The sequence below is a fragment of the Periplaneta americana genome, chromosome 4 (assembly GCF_040183065.1).
Source record: "Periplaneta americana isolate PAMFEO1 chromosome 4, P.americana_PAMFEO1_priV1, whole genome shotgun sequence".
Lineage (NCBI taxonomy): Eukaryota > Metazoa > Arthropoda > Insecta > Blattodea > Blattidae > Periplaneta > Periplaneta americana.
The window spans coordinates 62,302,251-62,329,330 of NC_091120.1; the positions used below are offsets into that span (position 1 = coordinate 62,302,251).

General features: G+C 35.4%; 1 protein-coding gene and 1 long non-coding RNA gene across 5 annotated transcripts in view; one reads left to right on the plus strand and one right to left on the minus strand.

The window, feature by feature from the left end:
* The window catches only part of LOC138697839 (atrial natriuretic peptide receptor 1-like), a 2,249,689-nt gene that overhangs the window by 1,204,115 nt on the left and 1,018,494 nt on the right, over nt 1-27,080 (plus strand). For all 3 annotated transcript variants that reach the window (XM_069823402.1, XM_069823400.1, XM_069823401.1), the window contains one exon: nt 13,811-13,925. In XM_069823402.1, coding sequence (XP_069679503.1) covers nt 13,811-13,925 — 115 coding nt within the window. The remainder of the gene's footprint in view (nt 1-13,810; nt 13,926-27,080) is intronic.
* The window catches only part of LOC138697842 (uncharacterized), a 434,418-nt gene that overhangs the window by 121,057 nt on the left and 286,281 nt on the right, over nt 1-27,080 (minus strand). For both annotated transcript variants that reach the window (XR_011331625.1, XR_011331624.1), the window contains one exon: nt 21,979-22,125. This is a non-coding gene — a long non-coding RNA (uncharacterized lncRNA). The remainder of the gene's footprint in view (nt 1-21,978; nt 22,126-27,080) is intronic.

Genomic DNA, 27,080 nt, shown 5'->3' on the forward strand with positions numbered 1-27,080 from the left:
TAATTTAATAAAAGTAACAAGGTCTCATACAATTCCTTATTATACCGTGTCCTCCACTGACCATTAAACTTTATCGGTCCGTATATTTTCCTAAGTACTTTCTTTTCAAAGTTATTTAAGGCTGTTTCTGATTTTAGTGAGGCTTCATGTCTCATTATTATAGGTTAAAATGGTTCTTATTAAAACCTTATACAACCTTATAGCTTATCCTAATATAGCTACTTTATGAGAAACTTAGTAATGACTTCACTTTCATCAACAGATATTTCCATGTTATTTTATCTCATTTTTATTGAATTCGTGTCTTGTACAGTACATTGTAGACATTCTTCAAAATAGGGTATAATTAATTAATACACATCTGCGAAGATAAGGGTCACGATATTTTTTTTTTTTTTGTTAAAATTTTCTGAATAAAATTCTAAAACTTGTGTTCACTGCATAACAATTTCATCTATATTGATTTTAAAAAGGAACAGTGACATACTGAAAACTTGTCGTATAGTTTAAGGTCATTATCTTTATCGGTTGTTATGGCTGTTTGATCTGCATAGGCCACTATAGCATTATCGACAGGAATAACATTTGCTTTGACGCAGATATTACTATTTGAGATTGCTTCTGAGAAATTATTTCAACATGCAAGGTTAAAAATATTGCGAGAGGAATTTATATTTACGTAAGCTTACAGACGTCAACGTCAATATTGATATAATACCATCATCATCTTGACAATTAAAATCGTGAGCATTAGCATCATTTCATAAAGAACTTAGACATCGAAAACATCATTATCATACTCATCACAATAATTAATATCAGCTTCATTGTGGAACTCAGCGAAGCTGAATTAAGTTGCAGTGCGAGTTCTGCGAGCTGTTCAGCTGTAGACGTAAGTAGTTTGCATATGATGAGCCACTGGAATACGCAGCTTCCCCTCTTGGGCAAACTTGAACCTCTTCAAAGTCCCAACTCGGCATATGCGAGATATCCGTCATTAATTGTGAAGGGAGGATGAGATGCACTTGAGCTGCTCCACCTGTAATTAATTGAAACTGCCCTGCCCCTGTATAGCACTATATTAAATTACATTTAACTTTGAGGTGTGTGCTACCTCATTTGCCACATCCTTCAGCTAGTCAAACAGATACAGTAACTGCATACATGGCTATAACTGCATTAATTTTAAGAACAGAATCTTTAGGTTATAAGTAACCAAAAAGTCAAATGTCCTTTTGGTATTTGAACAACGGTTTAGGCGAAAAAAATTATTTGTGTCTGAAGTTTCAATCCAATTTATGGTAATGTTGAACATATGAGTGGTAAGATAGGAGAGATAGGAAGAGATTTATTGTACATCAAGTGAAGATTTCACTAAAAGAGCAGATATAGTGGTTGTATTCGACAGACAGATAAATGAGGGTTACATAATTGATCCAACTGCATGCTTTGAAAGAGGAGGTATTAAAATACAAGATGTAAATATGGAGAAAAACAGTATTATGATCCTTGTTGTGTATACCTTTCAAAGAAATAGACTATAATATCAAGATTATCAAGATTTTGGTGGAAGAGAAGCTATTACAAGTTTTCAGTTCATATTTTTTATTACTTGTTTATTTAACGTCTCTGTATCAACTACGAGGTTATTTAGCGACGAAGGGATTGGTGATAGCGAGATGAGGACGAGGATTCGCCATAGATTGCCTAACATTAGCCTTACGGTTGAGGAAAACCTCGGGGAGAGGTGAACCCAACCAGGTATCTGCCCAAGCGGGAATGGAACCCGCGCCTGAGCGCAACTCCGGAAGGCAAGCGCCTTAACTGAATGATCTACGCCGGTGACTCAGTTGATATATCCAACCGTTTTGGCCTACACAGTTACCATCTCAAGAACATCGGGCTGCATAATAAGAGACTCCGTGGCTTTAGTACATAATCATTTACACTCTTAAAAATTAACTCTTGTCTTGTTCCACATCTTAAAACTTCTAAGCTAATGTAAGATCTCTGCGACAAAATAAATTAAATTAAATTAAAATTAGGATACATGGCCTGTCGGTTTCATGCTATCTTTTCTGCGGTCTTCCCAGGCTTCTTTCGTGCAGGGTTATAAATTAAAATTTGTTTCGGGTTTCTAATTTTGTCCATTCTTTCAGTGTGATTTCTCAAATTACTGTAGTAATGTAAAATTCTTGATATAATTATGTGTTGTTTATATGTGTATATAATCTGAAAGTTAGAATTTATAAAACAGTTTATATTACCGGTTGTTCTGTATGGATGTGAAACTTAGACTCTCACTTTGAGGAACAGAGATTAAGGGTGTTTGAGAATAAGGTTCTTAGGGAAATATTTAGGGCTAAGAGGAATGAAGTAACAGGTGAATGGAGAAAGTTACACAACGCAGAACTGCACGCATTGTATTCTTCACTTGACATAGTTAGGAACATTAAATCCAGACGTTTGAGATGGGCACACCATGTAGCACGTATGGGCAAATCCAAAAATGCATATAGTGTGTTAATTGGGAGACAGGAGGGAAAAAGATCTTTGGGGAGGATAATATTAAAATGGATTTGAGGGAGGTGGGATATGATGATAGAGACTGGATTAATCTTGCACAGGATATGGCGAGCTTATGTGAGAGCGGAAATGAACCTGCAGGTTCCTTAAAAGCCGTAAGTAAGTGTGTGTGTGTGTGTGTGTAACATATGTCCGTCGTTGAGGCTCTGTGGATAACGTATGCACTTCCCAACTCAGTGGTCCGTGGTGATTCCTGGTGTGGGCAATATTTACCATCTGTCCACGGAACTGGGTGTTCTGTGACGTCCTTCATTCTCATACTGCGGAAGCCAATAGCAAACTACTGCAGTGTCCACACTGCCTAGTAGATCTAGGGCGGGTCGTGGTTCGTATACCCAGGGAATAGCATAAGGGATATACCTGTCTTCGGGCAGATTACCTGCCAATATAATAAAAATATATCTCTCATGAAAATGGTTGTACAGATCTTTTACGACTGAAACTGGAGTAGATTTCTCAAAACTATCCGATTCTGTAGAGCGTTATCGACATTAAGATCCTCGTAAACATTTCCAGAGATGAATATAGGAGCAGTGAAATCTCAATTTAACGCGTTACTTTATAGATCGAGACTGTTTTATGGTTTCATTTTGTGCATATTTCAATATACTTTACTAAAGTATCCTCTGCTGATGTGACCCTATTCTCTCTCTTCATCTGACTAATTAAATTTTTCCTTATGGGGAAATTTGGCTCCCTTCTTATTTTCCTTCTTAAAGTCGCAATAAAATGACCGTAAAGCACTTAAGTACATTAACTTAGCCCATTTTATTCCTTATGGAGTGAGATAAAATACACAATCGTGAACAGTTTTGCCAACTATATTGCTAAAAATCACTGTAAATCAGCATAGAATTCGCTGAATTTATATAGGTGTTAGTAGTATCGAAAGAGATTATTTTGCTGCAGTAAGTGTTAAAAACCGCTAAATTTCTATATCGGAAACATAAATTTGATCAATTATACCCGCTAAACTAATAATCTGGAAATACACCAGATCTAGCGGGCGAACTGCTGATTCTTAACAATATAAACATTAATCATTAATAAAATCATGAAACCTTCACTAGTACAAAGACACACAAGAATAGGCTTGGAAAAACCTTATCACAGCTTGTATTAAGCTATGGTAGTGAAGCGTGGATTGTGAAGAATAAATATGTCGGTAGAATAACAGCAAGTGGGATGAGGTTCATGAGAGCAACAGTTGGATATACTCGCTGGGATCATAAAAAAAGAGGAAATAGGCCTAATGCAAGAACTTCAAATAGAACCCATTATGCAGTTCATCAGCAAATATCAACTTCAGTGGAAGGGTCATCTCGAACGAATGGATAGATACAGAATTCCAAAAGCACTGTTTCATTACCATCCGCATGGAAAAAGATCTCTAGGTCGTACGAAGAAGAGATGGATTGAAAATTCTAGTTTGAGACCGTAAGAGGCCACTTGGCCTGATACTTGTTAGGAAGACGACGACGATTATTATGGTGATATACAGGGACATCATTTTATTTTTACTTCAATTTTTATTGTACCTGAGTTTTTGAATGTACTTCACTCCCACCCCTTCTACTAAGGAAGTTCCAACTCCACACAGAACCAAGACCGCAGATAGTAAGCAGTACTGAGTTACTGAGTATAGTACGTTCCAGAAATATGTTCGCGTTTTCCAGTTACGAAAGAGCTTTCAATATTGAATCATATTTTCGCACAGGTACTGTCCGTTTGCCTACGTCGCATCCCGATTTCCCCCACCTGCTTCTGCTCGCCCCTCTGTAATAGCTGGGCTGTCTTAGCTCTTTTCTGAAAACATTAATTTCTCTTAGGAATTGAGAGGTTAAGTAATATTATACAACTGTTTAATTTAACTTAAATAAAAGGGCCTCGTTAAGTAATTAACTGTTACGTGATTTCCTCCCTTTCTACAATCCTGCGGCATAACCACTTGGACGGACAGTAGATAGCATGTTTGAGTAATTTTATATTTTCGGGTCGGGCAGAAGTGAAGATTGAATTTACAGTACGTAGAATTATTTCAACATGAGTTACTAGTACGAAGGACGAAACTGGCAATTGGAATTAGATGCAATGGTCTATAGTGCGATAATATGCACAAAAGAACTGAAGCCTGTATCGAAATGAACGGCCACCATTTTCAAAATTGTGTTTAATTGTTCATATTATGATTATTTTTCAATTTAACTTCTTTCTCTATATTTTACGCTAATGTGCTGTAGACAGTATAATATACACTGTATAATGAATACGTTCGCATGGATAACTCACTTCGTGAGTAAAAACACTTATTCTTAATACAGTACTGTACTTTGATTAAAGAAAAACCTAATGAAAATTATCAAACTCAAAATCGCGATATTTCCTAGTTTACGTAAATGGATGAACTACTTTTCTTCCTTCCTATACCTAGTAGAGTGATTTGTGTTTTACGCCAGTATCATCGAACTCCAGTCTTGGAGGGGGGAGCAAGCGGTGTTTCCGGTTGTCTAAAGGTATAGACAGGTTAATATTAAAAATGTTAGTAAAAATAAAATGATGTCCCTGTATGTAGCCTTCAGTAGAGGAGGCAATACCTGTCCTGTGACTTTGTCATGTGCCATGGCTGTATCACCGAGAGGCATGGAGGGGGAAGATATGTTGTAATCTGAGTTGAACTTGAGTCGGTACATTCGTATAATATCAAGCATAATGAAACAATTGGTTATTAAGGTTATATGTACGTGAACGACCACAAATATTATTAGAAAATACAGGCTCTAAATTTTAAAAATTTTATAAGAAAATGAACTCACAATTGCACAAAAATTACAAGGTACCACAACAAGACTTGTTAAAACTTAAATATCTGATAAAAGTATACAAAAGGTTATTAATAATATTTCTAAGAAATTCATTTTTACTTTATATTAAATTTTCCAAAAGTTGAAAATTTTCACACATTATTTCATAACTCCACAACCATTAGAGATGGCATTCTAAAAAATTTTTTACACTGATTTAATGTCCATTTATGCAAAAAAAATAGACTACAATAATGCCCATTTCTATGAAAATAGAAAAATTAGGTCACAAAATATTATGTAAATTTTAATATATTTTATATAGAACAAACAAAAAATTAATTGTATTAAAATTAACAACTCTACATGTCCGAAAGTAGTCTACTTTTCAGAAATAAGTGTTTATTACATGCGGAAAAAATATTAAAGATGTCAGAGACACCATAACAACGATATGGTTACCAAATCATGTAATTGTGCACAATTATTTTTTTTTTTACTACTCTGATAAAACTGGTTTAAAAATATTATTAGTAACCTTCTTTTATACTTTTATCAGTTATTTAAATTCTAATAAATCTTGTTGTGGTACATGTAATTTTTGTCCAATTGCGAGTTCATTTTTTTAAATAAAATTTTAGAAATTTATAGTTGCATTTTCTGATAATACTTGTGGTCGTTCACGTACATAGACCCTTAATGGATAAAAATTCGCTCCGGCGCCGGGGATCGAACCCGGGTCTTGGTTCTACGCATCGAGCACTCTAACCACTGAGCTACGCCGAGGCTCAATCCACAGCACCGGATTTTTCTCCAAGGACACACTTCAACCAATGGAGGAAGCGTTTGCTGAAGAAGTGGAGGCAAAAGTCACCGTTTAGGCATGATTGTAGGAAGAAGGATGAACTACTGATACAAACACGGGCTTACCAAGTGACTGATGACTGCCACAGAGCCCAGCACAAATATTGGTTGCTAACTTTCGAACACTATGCTGACAAATTGGTCGACGCTTACCGGGTTAATGACGCGTCGCCAAACCAATGTTCCCTAAAAAAAATCCTTGGTCTCTCAATCTCCCTCTCAGAGTTTGTGTATTGGATTCTGAAGCATCCTATGCCTTTGGTCTGTATGTGTAGCTGAAGAGAAGAGCAGGATCACTGAGAGTCGAGTTAAGCACATGTGTTCCAACAAGATAATAATATAAAATCTACTTTCCTTCTGTTTTTTAATGATTAGACTCATCGACCTGTTCCGGTTTCAATTCCCGCTTTTAAATGGTCTTCGTATATCTCTATTCACATTAGGACTGTATTGTAAGATCTTATTTCTTCCATTCTCTCTCTATATTTCTTTGAAGTTTTATTTTGCTCTATTTGTAATCTACTGAAAGAAAAAATTATTTCTGTATAATTTGTTATTAGGTATTATATTCATCTTTATTAATTTTTAACTCATTTCAAGAACTGCATGAACTTAATTTTTACTTTATAATTCATGTTTATTATTTCAGATAAGTATAATTGTAATGATATATAAAGTTTTAAGTTTTAACGACATCGCTATAGACATTAATGTCTTGCACGAAAACTCATACAATTAGTCACAAGCAGGCTTCGGTTCTGGGCACAGAAATTCATGAAGTTTAGAACGCACGGAAGATAGTGTCGAGTGAAGTGGGAGATGGAGCGCTCCGTTATTTCTTGTCTCAACATGTAAACAGTCTGTCATAGTACGGCATAAAATATATTTCACTCTGTACAGATGCAGTATATACAGTACATTCCTAGTGTAGACAATAAATGTCTACCATTAAAGTATTAACGTGAGTTGTAACCTTCAATCAGGTATCCCTACGCCGAAGCCTGTTACATGTACCGCAGCCAAGCAGCAATACACACAACGGTAATGCACATTACGAACCCACCTGTGCTGTTGCAGTCACCCCACACGGGTCATGACGTCATTTATACTCCGTGTACTCTAAACCTCATACTGGTTACTCTGTGTCCCTAAGCCGAAGCCTGGTCATAAGTAATCATATTGACTATTACACTTTTACTACGTCATACTACTTTTGGCCAATAAAACTATACGAGAGGGCGTGTTTCAATCAATTATGGCTGTTTATCGCTACAATTTTATCACTTTCCTAGCATTTGTTTGTTTTTATCACTTCCCTAGCATTTGTTTCTTTGTTTGCCAGCATTTCAAACTGGTAATTATTTACAGTACTATAAAACATGCTTTGCGATCGTCACTTGTTTCCCACATAGATAGTCAACTGAAAATGGCGGCTCTGTTCAAACGTATTGGTGAAGCTAACATTATTGAAATAGAATTTTAGTAAGTCAATTAATACCTATTTTATTGTATTAGAGTGCATTATTTTTTCTAATTTTTATAGACTTTCTTCTGTTTTTATTACCTCCCTACAATTTTTTTCTTTGTTTGCCAACATTTCAAACTGAAAATTATTTACGGCACTATAAAACATGCGTTACGATCGTCATTTCTTTCCCACATACATACTAAACTGAAAATGGCGGCTCCGTTCAAACGTTTCGTGAAGCTAACATTAGTGAAATAGAACTTTACTAAGTCAATTAATATTTTATTGTATTAGAGTACTTTATTTCTTCTAATCTTTACATACTCTCTTCTAATCATGTAATAGTCAATTAAATCCCACTCGAGTTTTGATTTTCTCTAAATAAATCAAAACCTCTAGTGAGATTACTAATAAAATAGTAATTGATTACAAATGGCATTAAAAAGCATATCAATAAATCTCATGCAATAATTTTGCAAATAGCAATATCACTAATTTATTTATTAATGCACTTAATGTGATTTTAATGCATTTGCCTTGATTACATTTATATATTTATGCATAACATTAAGAGAACATAGATACACGAACATAATTATACTGGTACTATAGCTAAGATTATTATAATGAAATGAATATTGCCATGATGTATCCGAAGATGCAAAACCAGGCGAAAATGTTAATAAAGATATCAAAGTGCTGCAATACGTGTAAAAAGTGTTACGTGTTAATGTAATCAAAATAAGATAAGTTATAAGGCTGAAAATTAAACTTCATATAGGCTATCATTAATTTTTACTGCTTACATATGGCTGGGATCTTTCTGTTTTACTGCCATACAATAATGTATGGACAACCTAGGCTACTCAAACGCTGTTTTTGGAAGATTTTGTGCCTGTAATTTCTTATTAGCGGTTGTTTCTGCATTTCACCTCTCGTTCTCAGTACTCCCTATATACGACTTTCATAGGGAGAGCGTTTTGACCGGATGAGTTCGAAAATGGTCTCCAATGTTCTTCTTTTTCTCTAACGGTGATCCAAAATGTTTACGGTTAGTTAATTTTTATTATTTCGTTCTCGTGAAATTTTGCATCTAATTTTATTTACTTGTATTTGTCAATTTTATTAACAATATATTGGTTTTATTCTCTATATAGAACTTATTTTCTTTTGAGGTTTAATGATGTATATCCAACTGTTCTCTTCTTGAATCTCAAATCTGCTGTGTTTAGTTTTTAAGTCTCATATCGGAATAGTCCAAAATTCGTTGTTATATGTTAGTCTTAGACCTGCTAATTTTCTTTTCTTTCAAATCTTCTGGCTTAGGATGCACTCTATATATTCTCCTTTTGTAACATATTACCAGAAGAGCACAGAAGAAAAACATGATAGAGCCTGTGTCAAAAATTGTCTATTTTCTGTTTTTGATGTCATGTAAGAGCTTTTTTTGCACGATCGTGTTTTTTGCTCTATTTATAGCTATTGCCGTTAGGCATTGAAGGTTAGAATTGCCACACAGAATCTTGTTTGCTAGAGAAACTATTCTTCATAACGTTAAACTGTACGGAAATAGACCCATTACAGTACACTTATTGTTACTTAGTTACCATTACAGTGCAGTTTTGCGAAGGCTTTGGAATAATATTTCTTTAAATTTTCAATGCAAAATATGCGTATATTGTATTTTCAATTTAAAAAATACGATCGTGCAGAAAATCTTGTACCAATATATGTTTGCGAAGAGCTTTACAAAATCTCGCAAATCAAAAAACTCGCTCTGCTCATTTTTCAAACTTTTCCTCGATTTTGTAAAAGCATTTCTCAACCTTGTATCATAATATACTAAAATAATGTAGATTTGTGTAGCTTAACTGTACAGAATAATCACCTCATTAGTCCAAAGAAATTTGTAGAATGATAACTCAAAGACAGTAGAATATCTTTTAACTTGCTCTACTGTAAAAACAGTGAAATGTGACTTCGTTTTCTTTTCCTGTACTCTTCATATGCATGTAGTTGTGTGAAATATTAAGAATCACTCTGTATCTCTCTTCTATAACCTCCAGTTTTATAATGGACATGTATTGTCATATCTGGCGCATGGAGACCAGTCTGAAAGTTAATGGACGTTTTAAATAGATCTTTTGATTGATTCATTATTGGCTATTGAAGCACCGTAATGATATCTGGAGTCTGTTCCTACGTCATCAATAATATAGACGAGTTCCAAAACGCCAGGAGGAATGTGCAGCCGCAAACTGACCGTCACCCTGCTGGGGGTCACATAGAGGCTATAGAAATCCAGAGGGAATACCGATGTCCTTTTAATAGAGCGACTGAGCAGGTACGCAAGCAGAAGGCTCATAAATACTTCAACGAGTATTGATTTACTGCACCGCATGCCTCAAACAAATGGTCCAGCATTGTTCGCCACGGAAACAGCAAGTTTGCGTTGCTCTGCATTTCTTCATCTACTACGAAACAGTAGAAATCACTATATATTCGGCTTATTTTAAACTACACTTTTCATTTTATTCAGTTTTAATGATCATGGTCATGATTATTAAATCATATGATCAGATTATTTATCCATGTTCAGTAGTTTCTACTCATATTCATCCTTTGGATGACCCAGACTTCTTTAGTCTTTTACCTGGTCGGAGATTCGCCATTTACAGTGGTTGTGAAAGAATGTGAGACACTGCACACTTACATGTTTAAAATTAAAATTCAGTTTTAATCATTATCATCATAAGCAATGGATTTCAGCAAGCTAGATATGCTCAGTCTTTTTCTTCTTTCCTTTTACTGGGGTAACTTCTTCTTATCCATTTCTGCCACTCCAATCTTTCCTCACACAATCTCTTCATTTCCCCAATTGTTTTTCAACGCCATTTTGCTCAAAGTAAAATTTAAAACTAGAACATTCGTCCATCTCATCTTTCTAAGACCCATATGCACTAGAGATGAACAAAACTAACTGTAGCTCTCGCTCGCTGTGTTCGTTGCATTTGTCTTTCGAGTCTCGTCTCATCTCATCATTCTCGTGCGCTTCGAGTCTCGCTCATCATTCTCGAGATAGCATTTGGTCGGCGTGGAAAGATTGCGTAACTTTGAATAACATATATCATTGAAATAAATAACATAAATGTTTAAGTGAGACAAAAAGACAAAACAGAACAGTATCTTAGTTATCAAAATGTTCTGGTTCTATTTTAAGATATTATCTATAGTTATATAAATAGAAAAAAATCTCAAATAAATTTGAATTTATAAGAGACATAAAACATAATGTTAATATCTTTCCACTTGAAATTGCACATTTAATCTCAAATATATGAAAAGAAAATTCCTAGCCTTTTAATAAGAGCCTAATAATTAAATAAAGACTGGGGAATGAATTATTATACACTGAAAGGTAGAGATGATGTTTCAAATAGGCTACTAGCTTGTTTATACATATATAACAGTTGCCAAAGTAGATAAAAGTTCAGCTAGGTATAAACAACTGTGGCGATTCAAGGCTGCTTGACGTTCGGGACTTCGGGAGTGATCAATCTCGACGTCTCGAAACACTCGGAAGCAGTCTTTACGTCAACGACGCGACGTATAGAATATTGTCGTTTGGGTTTTCGGCTTTGCGGGCGCTGTTAGTCTTGCTTTCTCGATCGTTGTTCATCTCTAATATGCACCCTTACTCACAGCGACTGTGTTCTTGACTGTGATTCAAAATGGAGGATTAATTTAATTTATATGTAACAACCGTCATCGCTTTATGATCGTCTTCGCTGACTTATATTAATAATAATAGTAATAATAATCATCATCATCATAATCATCATCATCATCATCATGAACTTCTTCGTTTTAGATCGTGATCTGTAACGATAATCTAAGAAAGATGGCCTTAATCCCTCCATCGATGTGTTGATCTTCCGTGATCTCTGTGTCCTCTTGGTCTATATAGGCCTACTGAGGCTAATCTTGGAAGTATCTCCCTTTTCATTGTTTGTACACGGTTCTTCCACTGATGCAATAATAATAATAATAATAATAATAATAATAATATTATTATTATTATTATTATTATTATTATTATTATTATTATATTACCACCACCGTCTCCATTATCATCATCATCATCATGATCATCACCATTACCACCACCCTAGCACCACAACATTGAGAATTATGAACTACGTATATTGAGGCATTTAGAATTAGAGGAATTCCTGTTCATGTTGACGCCATGGCATTAGACCACCGTTTAACCCAGCATAAAGTAATGGCAAAGGAAGCTTTTAATAGAAAAAGGAGCATCTTCTGCGGACCTCTGGAAAGAGAATTAAGAAAGAGACTAGTGAAGTGCTTTGTATGGAGTGTGGCATTGTATGGTGGCAGAAACATGGACATTGCGATGAAGTGAAGAGAAGCGACTAGAAACACTTGAAATGTAGACATGGAGAAGAATGGAGCGTGTGAAATAAAGAGACAGAATAAGAAATGAAACCGTGTTTATGAAAGTGGGTGAAGAAAGAATAATGCTGAAACTGATCAGGAACAGAAAAAGAAATTGGCTGGGTCACTGGCTGAAAAGAAACTGCCTACTGAATGATGTACTGGAAGGAAGAAAGAGAAAAGAGTTCGAGACAGAAGAAGATATCGAATAATAGACGACATTAAGCATATGGAACATATGCAGAGACTAAGAGGTACGCAGAAAATATAAAAGATTGAAGAATGCTGGGTAGCAGTGAAAAACCTGCCCTTGGGTAGAACACTATGAATGAATGACGACAAACTGAGAACAAAGGACACATATCCAGTCCCAATGGAAGAGGCAGGAAGTTTCACTCTGCTACGATTCGAACCCATGTTTATTAGACATATGCAATAGCTGCTAATATTATGATAGTTAACCCTACCACTTGAGCTAAAGTACAGGACACATTATGAAATCTGATTTAGATAATGTGGCTATGCTGTCAGAGTTAATTTATTTAACTAACTAGCTAGCTAGTGAGTACAAATTAAAATTATAAAACAAAAATGTTTCTATCCACTACCGTAACAGCCAGGCCCGTGTACTGTGTGGTCTTAGCCAATAATATAACATAAAATTTATAAGAACACTTTACTAAATACTGTAAGTAACTTCATTCAAACCAATAAATAACACACAAGAGCAAAGAAAAAAGAAGAAAGAGAAAAAGAGAGAAAAAACACATGTAATATAAATTGACAATAAGACAGAAGCCAGTGATTCAATTAAAAAAATGAATATAGTCGACAGAAATAAAAGGTAAAAAATACACACATTTGTTAATAATATATATCATGAATAATTTTATAAATTTCTTTTTTAATACCCTCAATTTTAAAATATTTCAAATTTTGAAAATGGTTATGTTTTATTTGATGTCTATGATAGTAAGTTAGTAAACTATATTTATAAATTTCTTCAATAGTTAATAGTTAGTAAAATTTGTATAAATTAAATTTGTTCGGTAATCTATATTTTTGGTTAGACAATTTTTTATTAATCTCCTGTGTAATAAAAGTAATGGATTAAGTACACAGTTTGAACACAATTTCCATGTCCTCCTGAGTCCTGAGACATTTATTGTTTTATTTTTAAAGTTCAGTATAATTCTACACTTGAAGTCACTGACATGAGGAAAAATTGTGCAGGTTACAATTAAGGCACAAATGGAAGTATATTATACTATACTTCGCGTCTTTGCACATACATTTTGTAGCCTATCATAATCATGTATGAAGTATGGTATAGTATACCATACACTCAGGACTCAGGAGAATATGGAGAAGTGCGAGGAAGAAACTGCTCAGAGTAACTATGAGATGAAGAAGATGACTGCACTGTTTGTGATAGCGGATCGATAGAGTTCATCGCTGAGCTTTGGTTTTGCGACGCCTCATGTTCCGGTCCTTACCCCGCAGAGTTTATTATTAAAGCAATTTGTAACCGCGCAGCCATGTAGAGTACGAAGCAAAGTTGTGATAAATGGGATGTGCACCCTGAAAATATCGAACTGCAGAGAATGCTAATTGGTGGTTATTTCGCTTTCAGTCGTGGTGGTGTGTGCTAATCCTAACACCGTGAGAGAGATATTGCTTGCGGCAGAGGAGCTCAACATGGTGGACAGCGGGGAATACGTCTTCTTCAACATAGAGCTCTTCAGTAGGTGAGTGACTCAGAATTAACTACTAATTCAGGAAATGTTGAATGTATTTGGTTGTAAACGAAAGCTGTCACGGCTTTGCTTATTGGAAAATTACGATATGAAATGTGACCTACACAATTAATTTTCTTCGCTGACAAATACATCCCTTCTGTTAGTTATAGATAATTTGTTGCTGGTTACTGAAATATACCTGTAAATTGTCAGATTTACTACAAATCAACATATTCTACTATTTTAACATAACTCTCATTATTGTTATCCAATGAAACCTTTATATAACGGAACCTGTAAATAACGGAAATCGTTCACACAGGAATTTTTACACGTTTTCTTAAATTTACCTGCATAAATGTACTCATATCAAATAATACATAATTTCTTAAAACTGTCTAACACGGAAAGTAAAGAAAAATGATATTATAAAGGGAAATAAGAATATAACCTAATTCTTACTTAAATCTTATTGCAATCGGATAACTCTGAAGTTGTAAATTAAGATTTCCTTAGTTCTATCAAGACCCCTTCTACTTTCAATTAAATTAAAAATTAACATTTATCTTAAGACGAAACATGTCACAATACTTGCTGCTGTACTAAATGAAACAAGCATGACCATTCCGCAAACCTTGCAATGGAGATCAGTCATCTAAATTAATAAGGTCTGGTCGACATCGGTTATGCAGAGACATCATTTTATTTTGCTAATATTTCTAATATTAACCTGGCTGTACATTTGAATTAACGGTTGAGAACCGTAAACACTGTTTGCTACTCCCCTTCCACGACCGGAGTTTGATGATACTGGCGTAAAATACAAACAAATCACTTTACTAGGTATAGGAGGGAAGAAAAGTAGTTCACTCACTTACGTGAACTAGGAAATATCACGATTTTGAGTTTGATAATTTTCATTAAGTTTTCTTCAATCAAAATACAGTACAGTATTAACAATACGTGCTTTTACTCACGAACTGAGCTCTCCATGCAGATGTATTCATTGTGCCGTGTACATTTATACAGTCTACAGTTCTACAGCATATTAGCGTAAAATATAGAGAGTGAATTTAATTTGAAAAATAATCATAATCTGGATATTTAAACACATTTTTTAAAATGGTGGATGTTCATTTCGATACAACCTTCAGTTCTTTTGTGCACATAATCTCACTTTAGACTAATGTACCTAATTACAATTTCCAGTTTCGTTCTTCGTGCCTACTCAATAAAAGAATACCTTACATACTGTAAATTCAATCTTCACTTCTGTCCGATCCGAAAAGATAAAATTACTCAGATTGCCATCTACTATCCGTCGAAGTGGTTATGTCGCAGGAAAGGGGGGAAATCACGTGACAGTTAACCACTTAACTAGGCCTTTTTATTTAAGTTATTTTAAACAGTTGTACAATATTACGTAGAAGTCCAATTCTTAACAGAAAATGTTTTCAGAAAAGGGCTAAGACAGCCCAACCACTAGCCTTTACAGAGGGGCGAGCAGAAGCAAGTGGAGGGAAAGCGGGATGTGACGTAAATAAACGGGCGCACAGTATCTGTGCGAATATATGATTCAATATTGAAAGCTCTTCCTTCACTGGAAAATGCGAAGATATTTCTGGAACGTAACTATATTCACTAACTCAATACTGTATACTATCACCATAAGGCGACCTTGACTACATATACGGCCTTGGTTATTTATGGAGGACGATTGAACTTCATTAATAGAGGGGGTGGGAGTGACGTACATTAAAAACCTCAGGTACAATAAATATTGAAGTAAAAATAAAATGATGACCCTATACAATTTCCATTTGAACAACTGATGTAGATCTTAACTAAAGCAAACTTTATGATCTACGGATTACATCCTTCATAATATAGTCTGGATTTCCTTTCTTCTTAGTGTTCAAATTACATTATATTTGTACACTCGTGTACTGTATTCAGGAGTTCGTAGTAGACTTATAATCAATTTCAAATCATATGAATCTGCAATTTTATTGGTTGCATATGGTACATGTCTGTACTGTTTGTTACGCAAAAGTTGAATATATCTTTATAAATTCCAGTCCATTGGAATTCCGTTAAGACAGCTTTTACGTATTTCACACTTTGGCAAATGACATTTTCGTAGTCCTGCTATAAATGTTCTAGATGCACAATTTTTAGGTTGAAATATTTATTTAGTAAATCATATTTACATTTCATTCCAGAAGAACAATTGAGGTATTTTTTTTTTAGTTAGCCTATGTGTAGAGTTCCAAATAGAACTTCATTATTCTTTCAGTTATGCACTGTAATAATTTCCGAAGATATATCTTTATAAAGATAAATTGAATATATTGCACCAGGGATATCTATTTAAGTCTTAAGAATAAGAAGTTATAGCGCCGCGTCTGTGGCATACGTGCTAGTGCACTGGTCTTTACATCCAGGCGGATCGGGTTTCATCCGCGGACAGAATAGGATGGAATTTATGGTAGACAATGGAGTCGTAGAGGATTTTTCTCAGGGTACTCCATTTCCTTCTATCACTCAACCAACACTCTCCACCTCCCACTTATTTCAACTATTATCCGCAATACTGAAAATAGACTGGGATCAAGTTTTGGAGGTAGTACGGTAGCCCTGGGGCTTATCAGAGTACTCGTTTGAGAGATGGGACATGGCTCTATTAGAGGTTGAGACAGGATGCCCACGTATCAGCGATCGGATTCATGGATGCCACCCAAGCCATCTGTCTGATTTTGATAACCATCACACATCGCGTGCCTGAGTGTAGTAGCATTGATCACAGCATTTTCTCTTAGCGTACATAAAAGTTTATCACTGTTCATTAATAATTCACATAAATTTCTAATAGCATGCAATTTAATGCTTATTAAGCTAAGATCTTGATTTGAGATCATTTGTTATAGTAATTCATAATATAACAAACTGATGTTATTACTCCAGATTAATATCATCGTTTTATGTTAGCTTTTATATCTCTAACATTCGGTAATAAAATTGGACGTCGGAAAGTTAAGCAGCAATTTCACAGAGTTTATTACCACTTAACGTAAATTGTGAATCAATAAACGTTGTGTTTGTATATGTAGCGATCAACAACTGGAACACTATGTACAGAAAGGGAAATGGAGAAATTTCGGATATAGATTTCACTTTAAACAATTTAGTAAATGTTTGTTCGCAAACAGATCTGATTCACAGAATGGATAGATTAACTATATCGCTAATTTTAGTAATGATATAGCGTCTATTGAGACAGTAATCAAATATATTTGCAGTGGAAACAAAGGGAGTTTAACAAATACGTGAAATCAGATATTGCTGTAAGTTCCGGTGGCCTTCTTGTAGAATGAATCTGCTTTGTTCCGTTTTATTCTACAAAACTTTCCGAATATGAATAGTTCATATAGCATTCTTCAGCATTTCTATCTCTGCACTAAGTTTTTGCTTCTGATCTACAAAATTGTTAGTGTTGGTTACTTATTAATTTGTATCATACAGGTTTTTCTACTGTTTAAGAAGGTTATATTCCTGTTCATTATTAATGTCTTGTAGACTGTTTCCACATCAGCTGATTAACAAGTATGGTTCTGTAGAAATAGTGAAAGAGTAGGCCTACTGGTAAAGTTAACGAGTTTCTCTGCGTGTTTATAGTGAGAATATATAGTGTACTATTTTTGAACAGGAAGCGCGACATAAAACTTTTGCATGACGTGGGATGCATGTTAAAACACCACACACAAGTACTACGAGCCAAACTTAATTATTAAGCACATTGCCGACATAATCATATCACACAAATCCACAAAAGCCCTACTGTTAATTGTTTTGAATGTAAATAAACAAATTAGTAAATTGTGACGTCATTCGTTACTCTTAGTCAATAAGAATAACTTTAATTCTTATAATTAATACTTTATATGTATTTCATTATTTGAAACGACGAATACAAGTTCAGCTTTACGAGAAAATCTACGAGCCCATGATTCAGTACCTATCAGCGAAATACAACATTAAAAAAATCACAGTTACCGGTCTCTTCTTCGGAGCGAGAAGCACCATTCCGAAAACATTTGTAAAGTGGAGGGAAAAATACAAGCTGAAGAGAAATCTTCAAGATGCCATCGTCACCACCATAATAACATTTTCTGTAGGGATATTTCGCCAGCATCTTTATGGTGTACACTCAATTTAAATTGCACTAGGTTCTATTTTTTTTCTTATGTCTTAATCTCTTTTGTTTGAAAAATGTTTATATAATTTTTCATTTTAAATTATATTGTGACCTAAATTGTTTTGTAGGGTAAACCCAAAATATTGGATCAGACCAATAAATTAAAATTAACTTGTAATTTATTACAAAGTTGTGTTGGAAAGAGTGGGTGAAGAAAGAATGATGCTGCAACTGATCAGAAAGAGAAAAAGGAATTGGTTGGGTCACTGGATGAGAAGAAACTGTCTCCATCCAACGTTTGAAAAGTAGACCTAAGGATCTGTTGCTCGCTAGTTGGTAATTTAGGATCTGACGAGGTATTCTGATACGGTTCATTCTTCTTACATAAGATTTCCAATTTCTTCTATAGGTTTGTAAATAATCTATGATTGGTTCAATTTGTAATTCTTTCATAATTTCAGAGTTTTTCTTGTGATCTGTTCTGAAGTAGCCTGCAGTACGTATCACAAATTTCATTTCTGTCGCGGTCAATCTTTGTAGATAGATGGATTTAATCAGCAATATTATACAGGGTGTAAGATGTATAAGTGCCGTTCTTTTTACAGTCGTCGGAGACGGTCTACAGGATCAAAAAATGTTCATACAACGTAGGGTCAAAACTTCATAATTTTTCCAGAAAAAAAAAACATTCCTTTCCTTATTTTATTTGCGTTATACTGCTTATAAAATTACGAAAACTATTACATCAGTATAGCTAAGAGTTAATATTAGTTTAAATAAATATTTGTATCTTCTATTACGATTTCGTGAAATTAAATAATAGTGCGTGTTTAAATTTGTTAATATTCTGGCGTGAGAGACGTGGCAACATGTTCAGCTAACGTACACTGCACAGACGTACAGTTCAGCTGAGTTCAAGCTTACTGTCCATCTGGTCTTCTGCCGAGCGGATGGCAGTTCGATAAATAACTTACAATGTCATTCACAGTTCAGGAATATCATATGGACAAAGTCTCCGTAATTCAAGTGCGGCATTTTTCTTGTTCATAAGCGATTTAATATCTGAGGTAGTTAAATTGTTTAATTTGTTATAATATTTTTATTACCAATGACAATTTTATTACGAACTGGGTCATTTCCTAAAAAGGCCAGAACTTTAGATTTTGCTGTTGAAATTTCCATATTGCAATTTTCTGCAGTTGGGTGCAAACAGTTACAGCCTTAACAGTTAGAAAAAATCTCTTATTTAATCCAACCAGATAATCAGTTTAAGCGGGATTCGAACTCATACTCCCTGGAGTCAGAACATAGGCTCATCATTCTTGATCTACGCCGGTGGTTGATATTATTTGAACCTTAGAATTGAGTTAAAGTTGGGTATAGTGTGTATAGATAGTTGGTAGTGCCTTTAATTCTGTAAGGTAATGTTTGTTTTTGATATGGAAGTTTGTTATGTAGAAGCATTTAATTAAAGTAATGGATATCTGTTTACACAACATTTTTAGAAGTATTGCAAACCAGTAGCTGCATAAAGTTTTGTCTGTAAGGTACTTGCTCGTTAACGTATTATGCTTTCCTTCTAAAATAATATGTAATGTACACTTAAACCGCAAACTTTATAATTTAACCCATCTCTAAGTTCCACTTAATCCATGCATTAAACAAGCTTCTCTTTCAATAACTGAAAGTTCATTATGGCTGATCTTGAATTAATTAAAGAGCTTATACCGATTTCAGGATTTAATTATTCTCTTGTAATACATACAATATTCCTAACAACAAACAAGTACCGGTAATTCATGAATATTCAACATAACCTACATAATATTGTCGTGAAAACAGCTGTGCACACAAGATGGCGATAATCCAAATAACCTTGTTTTGCACTATGTCGACCTCAATGGCGCCAGAGTTTCATAGATCCATCAATATATGTACGGACTTATCGCTAAGCGGCACTACTGCACACTGCTGTGTATGATTCCCTTACGCGTCTCGCGCTATGTAATCTGGCAAAGATCAAGGACAGAGATGACAATATGACGAAGAAAGATAGTTGGACTCAACAAGTCCTAAGGAAAGCAGTTTAGTCTCTTGCTTGATCTGATAGTCTGACCATGCGAGTGAGAATTTCTTTTGTGGTGATCGTGTCCTTCAAATGGATGTTTCTCGGTTTACTACACAACAACAAACGCTTTTCACTGATCTTTTATTAATTCTGGTCTATAAGCAGAACGAATCCGTGCAGAGAATTTTTCAGGTGTCAAAGATCATATTTGTTCTACAATTCATAACTTTGTCAGAAACTTGAAGGGGATTGGAAGTGTGCAAAGCAAACGGATAGGAGGGAGCATCATGTTTTGGAAACGAAAACCATAGCTGATGCAACATTACTTGTGTACCGTTTCCAATAAAGTTATCGATACATAAGGCTCCCCAAATTGGCTGTTTTAGCACGCTTGGCTTATAAGCCAGAGTTAGGGTTCAAATCCTGATTTAACCTGAATTTATAACTTGTGTTGCGAAAGTCCGTGGTCTAGGCAAGACAGGTTTTATCCGAGTACTCCGGTTCCCATGTGGCATCCAAACAATTCTCCGTCATCATCATCCATTAAAAGTGTAATATAGACACAACACTTGTGATGCAATCTAAACAATCTCTGACGAACTAAGTACTAAGTGATAACCGTATGCTTATTTTCACTAATTACATCTGTGAATCACGCTCGTAGATTTGTGAATAACGGAAAGTTAAGAGTCCTGCCATTGCGAAAAAGAATATGTTTAAGTCTTGGTTTTTCTGAACCGTCGCATGCGACGTGATAGATGCGAGACCGGCCTCGCACAAATCCGGACTACACGAGAGATAGTAATTGGTTTCTATAGCTGCGAGGTGCGAGGTCTGCGCATCTCTCAACTATAGAAACAACTCACAATCCTCGTGTAGTCCGGATTTGTGCGAGGCGCGCCTCGCATCTCGCACGTCGCATGGTCGGTTCAGAAAAACGAAGGCTTAAATGTGTCTCTCGCTGGGCTCTGTGTATAGCGTACGCACTTCTCAACCAAATGTTTCTTAGTTCGGTTCTCGGCTGGGCGGAAATATATCTCCGTTCGAAGGGACTAAGTGCTTTAATTTTGCCTTTTAGACCTAATTTTCCTCTGACGTCTTGGCTTTGCATCGTGCTAACAACACAAGCGTGGAGGCTCACAGTGACGGTATGTCTAGTGTTATTTCAAAGATATACCGTCCTCTTCTGAGCACTGACTTGTACATAAGTTCGTATAATAGGAGGCAGTAAGGCCGAAAAAGAATGGTGGAAGAAATACATTTTTAGATAAAGAGATTGTGTGGTAACAATAAGCGACTCTTCAAGATATTCTTCTTGCGGTCAGAAGAAACAGTTTCTAAGTTATGCTCTACTACTTCTGAATTTTACATATTTAAAATACAGTTATTAAAAGTACAGCTCATGCATTATGTCCAAACACTCTCCCATTCTTCCTACAGAGCTGCGCACGAGATCGGACGAGTCTACTTACTAATTATAAGGAAATGGGTTAGCCTTTGCCTTGAACTCGGTAGACACACGCCCGACCTTCCCTTCTACTCCTACCTCTTCACAGAAACGTTGTTTCCCTACTGCGCATCGCGAGTGTCTTGACAAAATGCATGAGCTGTAATATGTTACTATAGAATCCTCCATGTATATCGCTTCCCTCGCACTACAAGTTCAGTGGCAATTTTTCTTATACTCGTACGCATCGCACAGTTACCGCAAAATAAACTACAGTTTCTACAGTAGTAAATTTACTTTCTAAAATCTCATTACAATGTTTATAAACAACGTAAAAATGAATACATCTTACCTGTGTCACAAGAGTCCTATTTCTGCTCCGGTGCAGTTTTGTCATTTCGGGAGATTGTTCCGAAATACTCGGCTATAAATAGGTTATCTTCTTTGGAAATGTTCAAAATTATTTGTTGCATGTCTCAGAAATCTGATGTACATCATTCTGAAACAATTAGGAAAACAGAATAGCTTCTACTACGCTACACGCATGAATGAGTAATCCTTTCTGTACTTTAAAGCCTTGGTTTCTCTGAACCGACGTTTGCGACCTGCGAGGTGTGAGGCCCGCCTCGCACAAATCCGGACTGCACGAGAGATAGTGAGTGGTTTCTATGACTGCGAGTTGCGCAGACCTCGTATTTCGCAGTTATTGAAACCACTCACTATCTCTTATTTAGTCCGGATTTGTACGAGGCGGGTCTCGGACGTCGTATGCGTCGGTACAGAAAAACCAAGACTAATAAGAATTAGAAAAAAACATACATACATCATACATACAAGTAACATAAATTTACTGCTCAATGTTTCTAGAATTAATTTGTTCGGAAGAAAACCAAAATCTCACTTGAAACTGCAGAAAATATCTGCAAATCTGTTTGACAAAGTGGAAAAGGAAAGAAAAAAATTGGGAGCTGAAACAGTGATAGAATGGAATGAAATGAAATGAATCAAATGAGGGGCGAAAAAAATTAGAAAAAAAAAACGAACTCACGTTTTGTAAAGGGATTTTGAGGCTGTGGAACTGTGAACTCCAAGTCGCTAGGGCATGTGATTTGTCGCCGTTTCATTGAAGGAATATAGAAGAATTATGAAGGGAAACAGTCTAACATGATCGTAATATAATAGGTAGACTTACTACATAAGGAGTGAGAGATGTCATAGAGCATAAATTTCAAACGTAGTTTAACAGCAGCGGGGAAGTGTGGCCTAAGATGATAGCCAAGCTGAGGCCAGGTGTAGAGACATACAGCCAGCGCAATGAATCGATGGAGAATGTAAACAGCCACGCAAGGTCACATGCTCATTATCTCCCCGTGTAGTTGGCCTGTAAGGGAAGGAAACAGGCTGAGGTGTGTTTACGTTCTCCAACTATCCATTTCACCGGCTGTACGCCACTATCCTCACTAGTCGAGGGAACGTAGCCCTGCCTAGATTAAGCGATTGGTAGTCCGAGTAAGGTCGTCCAGAGAAACGGCACGAGAAAGCTGAGGTACCTAGTTGCAAACGCATTACTTTGGGAAATTTCTGAATTTACGACTAGGAAATATGTAGGTTCGTAATTCGTTTTAGTTTGCCCTAGCTCGTTAGCAAAAGCGTGAAAAAACTACAGGCGGAATGATTTGTCTCAATTTAGGAGCCAAGTGGCTGTACGACGACCAATAAAATATGGCCCTATCGACCCTCGGGTCATGTTATGGGAGTGGTGGGTAATCTAAACAAGGGTGATATGGATAGGTGTGGTTCTGGCTGACTGAATGGTTGAGGGTGGAGCTTATTTGCTATCCTCAATCTCGATAAAAATTGTTCAGTCGCTGAAGGCAATGTCCATCGTGTTAGATAGGGCAAGAGAATGAGTAAATATAAGCATTTTCTGTACAGATAGGGTGTTCCAGAGTAACACATTCTAATTCTCAGATGTGATAAAGAACACGTAATGAATTTTTTTCGTAATAAAATGATGTGCGCAAGTGCTTCCGTATCGAGGTATAAGAATATCAAAGAAACAAAGATTTCCAAGAATCTCAACGAGAAAAGCAACTTATTTATAATAGTAGTGGTTATACAGGAAACTATTTAAATATGAAAATAGTAATGAAAAATTATAAATACCGTTCAAAATTATGGCTTCTATTAGGACGTCTTTTTATTACATTCTCCTCTCGCAAGTCTTGCGAAGTAGAGCTAAGCCTTGGTTAAGTCGCATGCGTCGGTTCACAAAAACCAAGGCTTCATACTCATTCCCACTGCATAGCAATGACCTCAAGGAGCACTGCTACTCTTTGCAGCGTTGTAAGACGTTACATTTCGTGTTCTCAAAACTACTGAACGTATCAAAAAACTTATTTGACAAAATTTGTTCGCATTGACTTTATGTATTACCTCTGTGAATTAATATAGTACGTTTTCTTCCATCCTGTTTATGAGACCCTAAGGAAGAACGGTAAATCTTACTGAATGATCAACCTTCGTATCGACGCACACGAACATTCAAGCTCTAATTTAAACCATTAACAATAACATATCGAATTAACTACCTGTGCATAGGCCTACTTACAGCATCGAATATTTATTAGAGATATAATTATTGTAAATGTATTTTCTCATCTAACGAATGATTCTAACGTAACTTTCTCTTAATATAAATGACTTCAAGAAGGCAGGAATTTTTATAAAGACAACTTTTAGAGATGTAGACGATATTCAAAGTAGTTCGTGGATTTGGTTTAAGAAAACAACAATAAAGTTTTGTTCGTACGAATCAGAACTTTACAAGTTTCTTGAGATGAATTCACACTTCAGAAATAGAAGTCAGAACTTCGTGTTAGTGGAAGACTCCTGGCAGAAAACGTGCTGTTGCATTGAATTTACAAGTTTTAAATTCAAACAGCATTTCAATTTAAAGCGTACTTATTTATACTCCAAATTTTGTATACTTGTGACAATGTCAAGAATGAAAAAATTCTGGCCGTCAAATACTGCTTCATAATAATTAAATATTGAAGCATTTCAGATTTAGTAGATATTATATACATCTTGGTTACACAACTTTTAACACTATATCACTTCGGAAATCGTATTATGTCTTTCTCGTGTTAAATTTTTACATTTCCTCGTTAACATTCAGAAACATGTTAAGGAGGTAATTAAAAAATTTAACACGAGAAATACATAATACGTTTTCCGAAGATTTTATACTTCAATTTCATTTCACATGCAGGAAATAATTAAAGAAGAAAATATGTTTGGATTTATTTCATAAAATATTTACAATAGACAATGTCCGAAATGAAAACTACCAATAAGAACGTGTTTTAAGCCTTGGTTTTTCTGAACCGACGCATGCGACGTGCGAGATGCGAGACCCGCCTCGCAGAAATCCGGACTACACGAGAGATAGTGAGTGGTTTCTATAGTTGCGAGGTGCGCAGACCTCGCATCTCGCAGTTATAGAAACCACTCACTATCTCTCGTGTAGTCCGGATTTGTACGAGACGAGCTTCGCACATCGCATGCGTCGGTTCAGAACAACCAAGTCCTTAAAGTCAGCGTATAATGCACAGACGGAAAATTATGTTCACAGCAAAATACATAAGAACTTGTCAAATGCCGATGATGGCATCACTGCAATTCTGAATGATGACAGTTGTCAAACATGAGTCAAAATGGCGTTCGTTATATATCACAAAATTCAGTGTTGCTACTGCCTTTAAGATTCCTGCGACAGTACAGACGAAATTCTGACAGTAGCCATCGGAGAGATAACAAAAAACAAAATGTTGCTTGAAAAAACTCATATGAAAGGAAAAGGATAGGAGTTAAGGGCGTGTCTGAATAACAAATATAGTATGCGTCACTCATGAAGCATTCAAGTACATTATGTCCTTTCGTGTGCCAGGAAACAAGTATCCGTTGTCGTCGAGGCCTTCAGCATGGCGAAAGCAAACTCATATGTCATAGGGATATGATTCGGCTTCAACTTCTGTACGAATTCAATTTTGTATGCACGAAGACGTAACGTCTTCTGAAGAAGGCCGTGGACAGTTCAATTTTCAGGATCTATAGTCATTCGTTGGTGCAATGTAAAGCTTAATGAAACAGATCTGAAATGCTTCATGAATAACACCCACTTATTTAGATAAGTTTTGCACACTATTTTCTTTTTTTCCTTTCAAATCAGCCAGTTTCTATGCCCTCGTTTATATTTTTTTTTTTGCCATTTCTTCTACAATGTTATAGAAGTGTCGCGTCTTCTTCAAATCATTACATCCAGTCTTAGATTAGCCTTGTATCATACAAATTTACATAGTATTTCTAACAATATTAATGGTGCAGATTCTTTCTAACTGTACTCGTAAATTGTTGCTTCTATGTACACGTATTTGGTTTAGAAGCCCAGTACATCGAAGGAGAGTTAAAACACATTTCAAGGCAAGTTGAATAATTAAAATATTTTACATCTCTGAAGCATAACAACGTTCACGGTCATGTCAAAACAGTTTTCTTTATAAACAGCATTTATCGCCGTAGGAAAAACTGAATTCATTGTCGTATTGCCTTCAGCATTTTAACCAATAATGTAGAATGTTGACGTTCCTTCATTTATTTTTAATTTCCATGTTCCGTGCTATATTTAAGTTATTTTCTCCTGCCAAGAACAACAATAGAACATGATCAATCAGCGTTTGTGGCTACATTCTAGGCTACAATTTTTTTATCTAGCGTTATGATTACTAAATTGCTTACACTTTTATTCACTGTATAATGAAATCCTATTAAAGTGAAGTGTATTTTCAACTTGAAACATTACCAACAAGTGATTTCAGATTTATTAATTCGATTCATAGTCCTGATAAATGCTTTCATTAAGCGAGATTTCAGAGATTTGTACCAAATATGAACGTAAGGACAGTATTATTTAATTTTATACGATTTAGGAGAAAGATATTGAAGTTTTTTTAATGTTATTTAAGGAGGCTGTATCAGATACCGGGTAATCTAGCGTCGAAAAATATTTTCTTAATATTGAGATGAGCTCAATAAATTGCCATTTGCTTTCGAGTCGCGAAAAATTTGTAAATTATTCAATTAAATAATTAGTCCAAGTGGGATTGGAACCCATGTCCAAACACAGTCTCGAATTATTAGGAAACGCGCTACTGCCTGAGCTATGCCATTGGCCAACAGTATTGTTTTATCACGCTTCATTTAAATTATTCATATGTATTACATTACGTACCAGTATCTTATTGTTTTATATTACAATACATTACAGAGGCACATCGTTAGTCTAGCACAGACCTGCAGAACTCGCAAAGTAGGGGAACTATGACGTCAGACTCACTCCACTTCTATTAGGGATGATGAACTTCCGCCCCAAGAATGAATGTTGATTCAGCC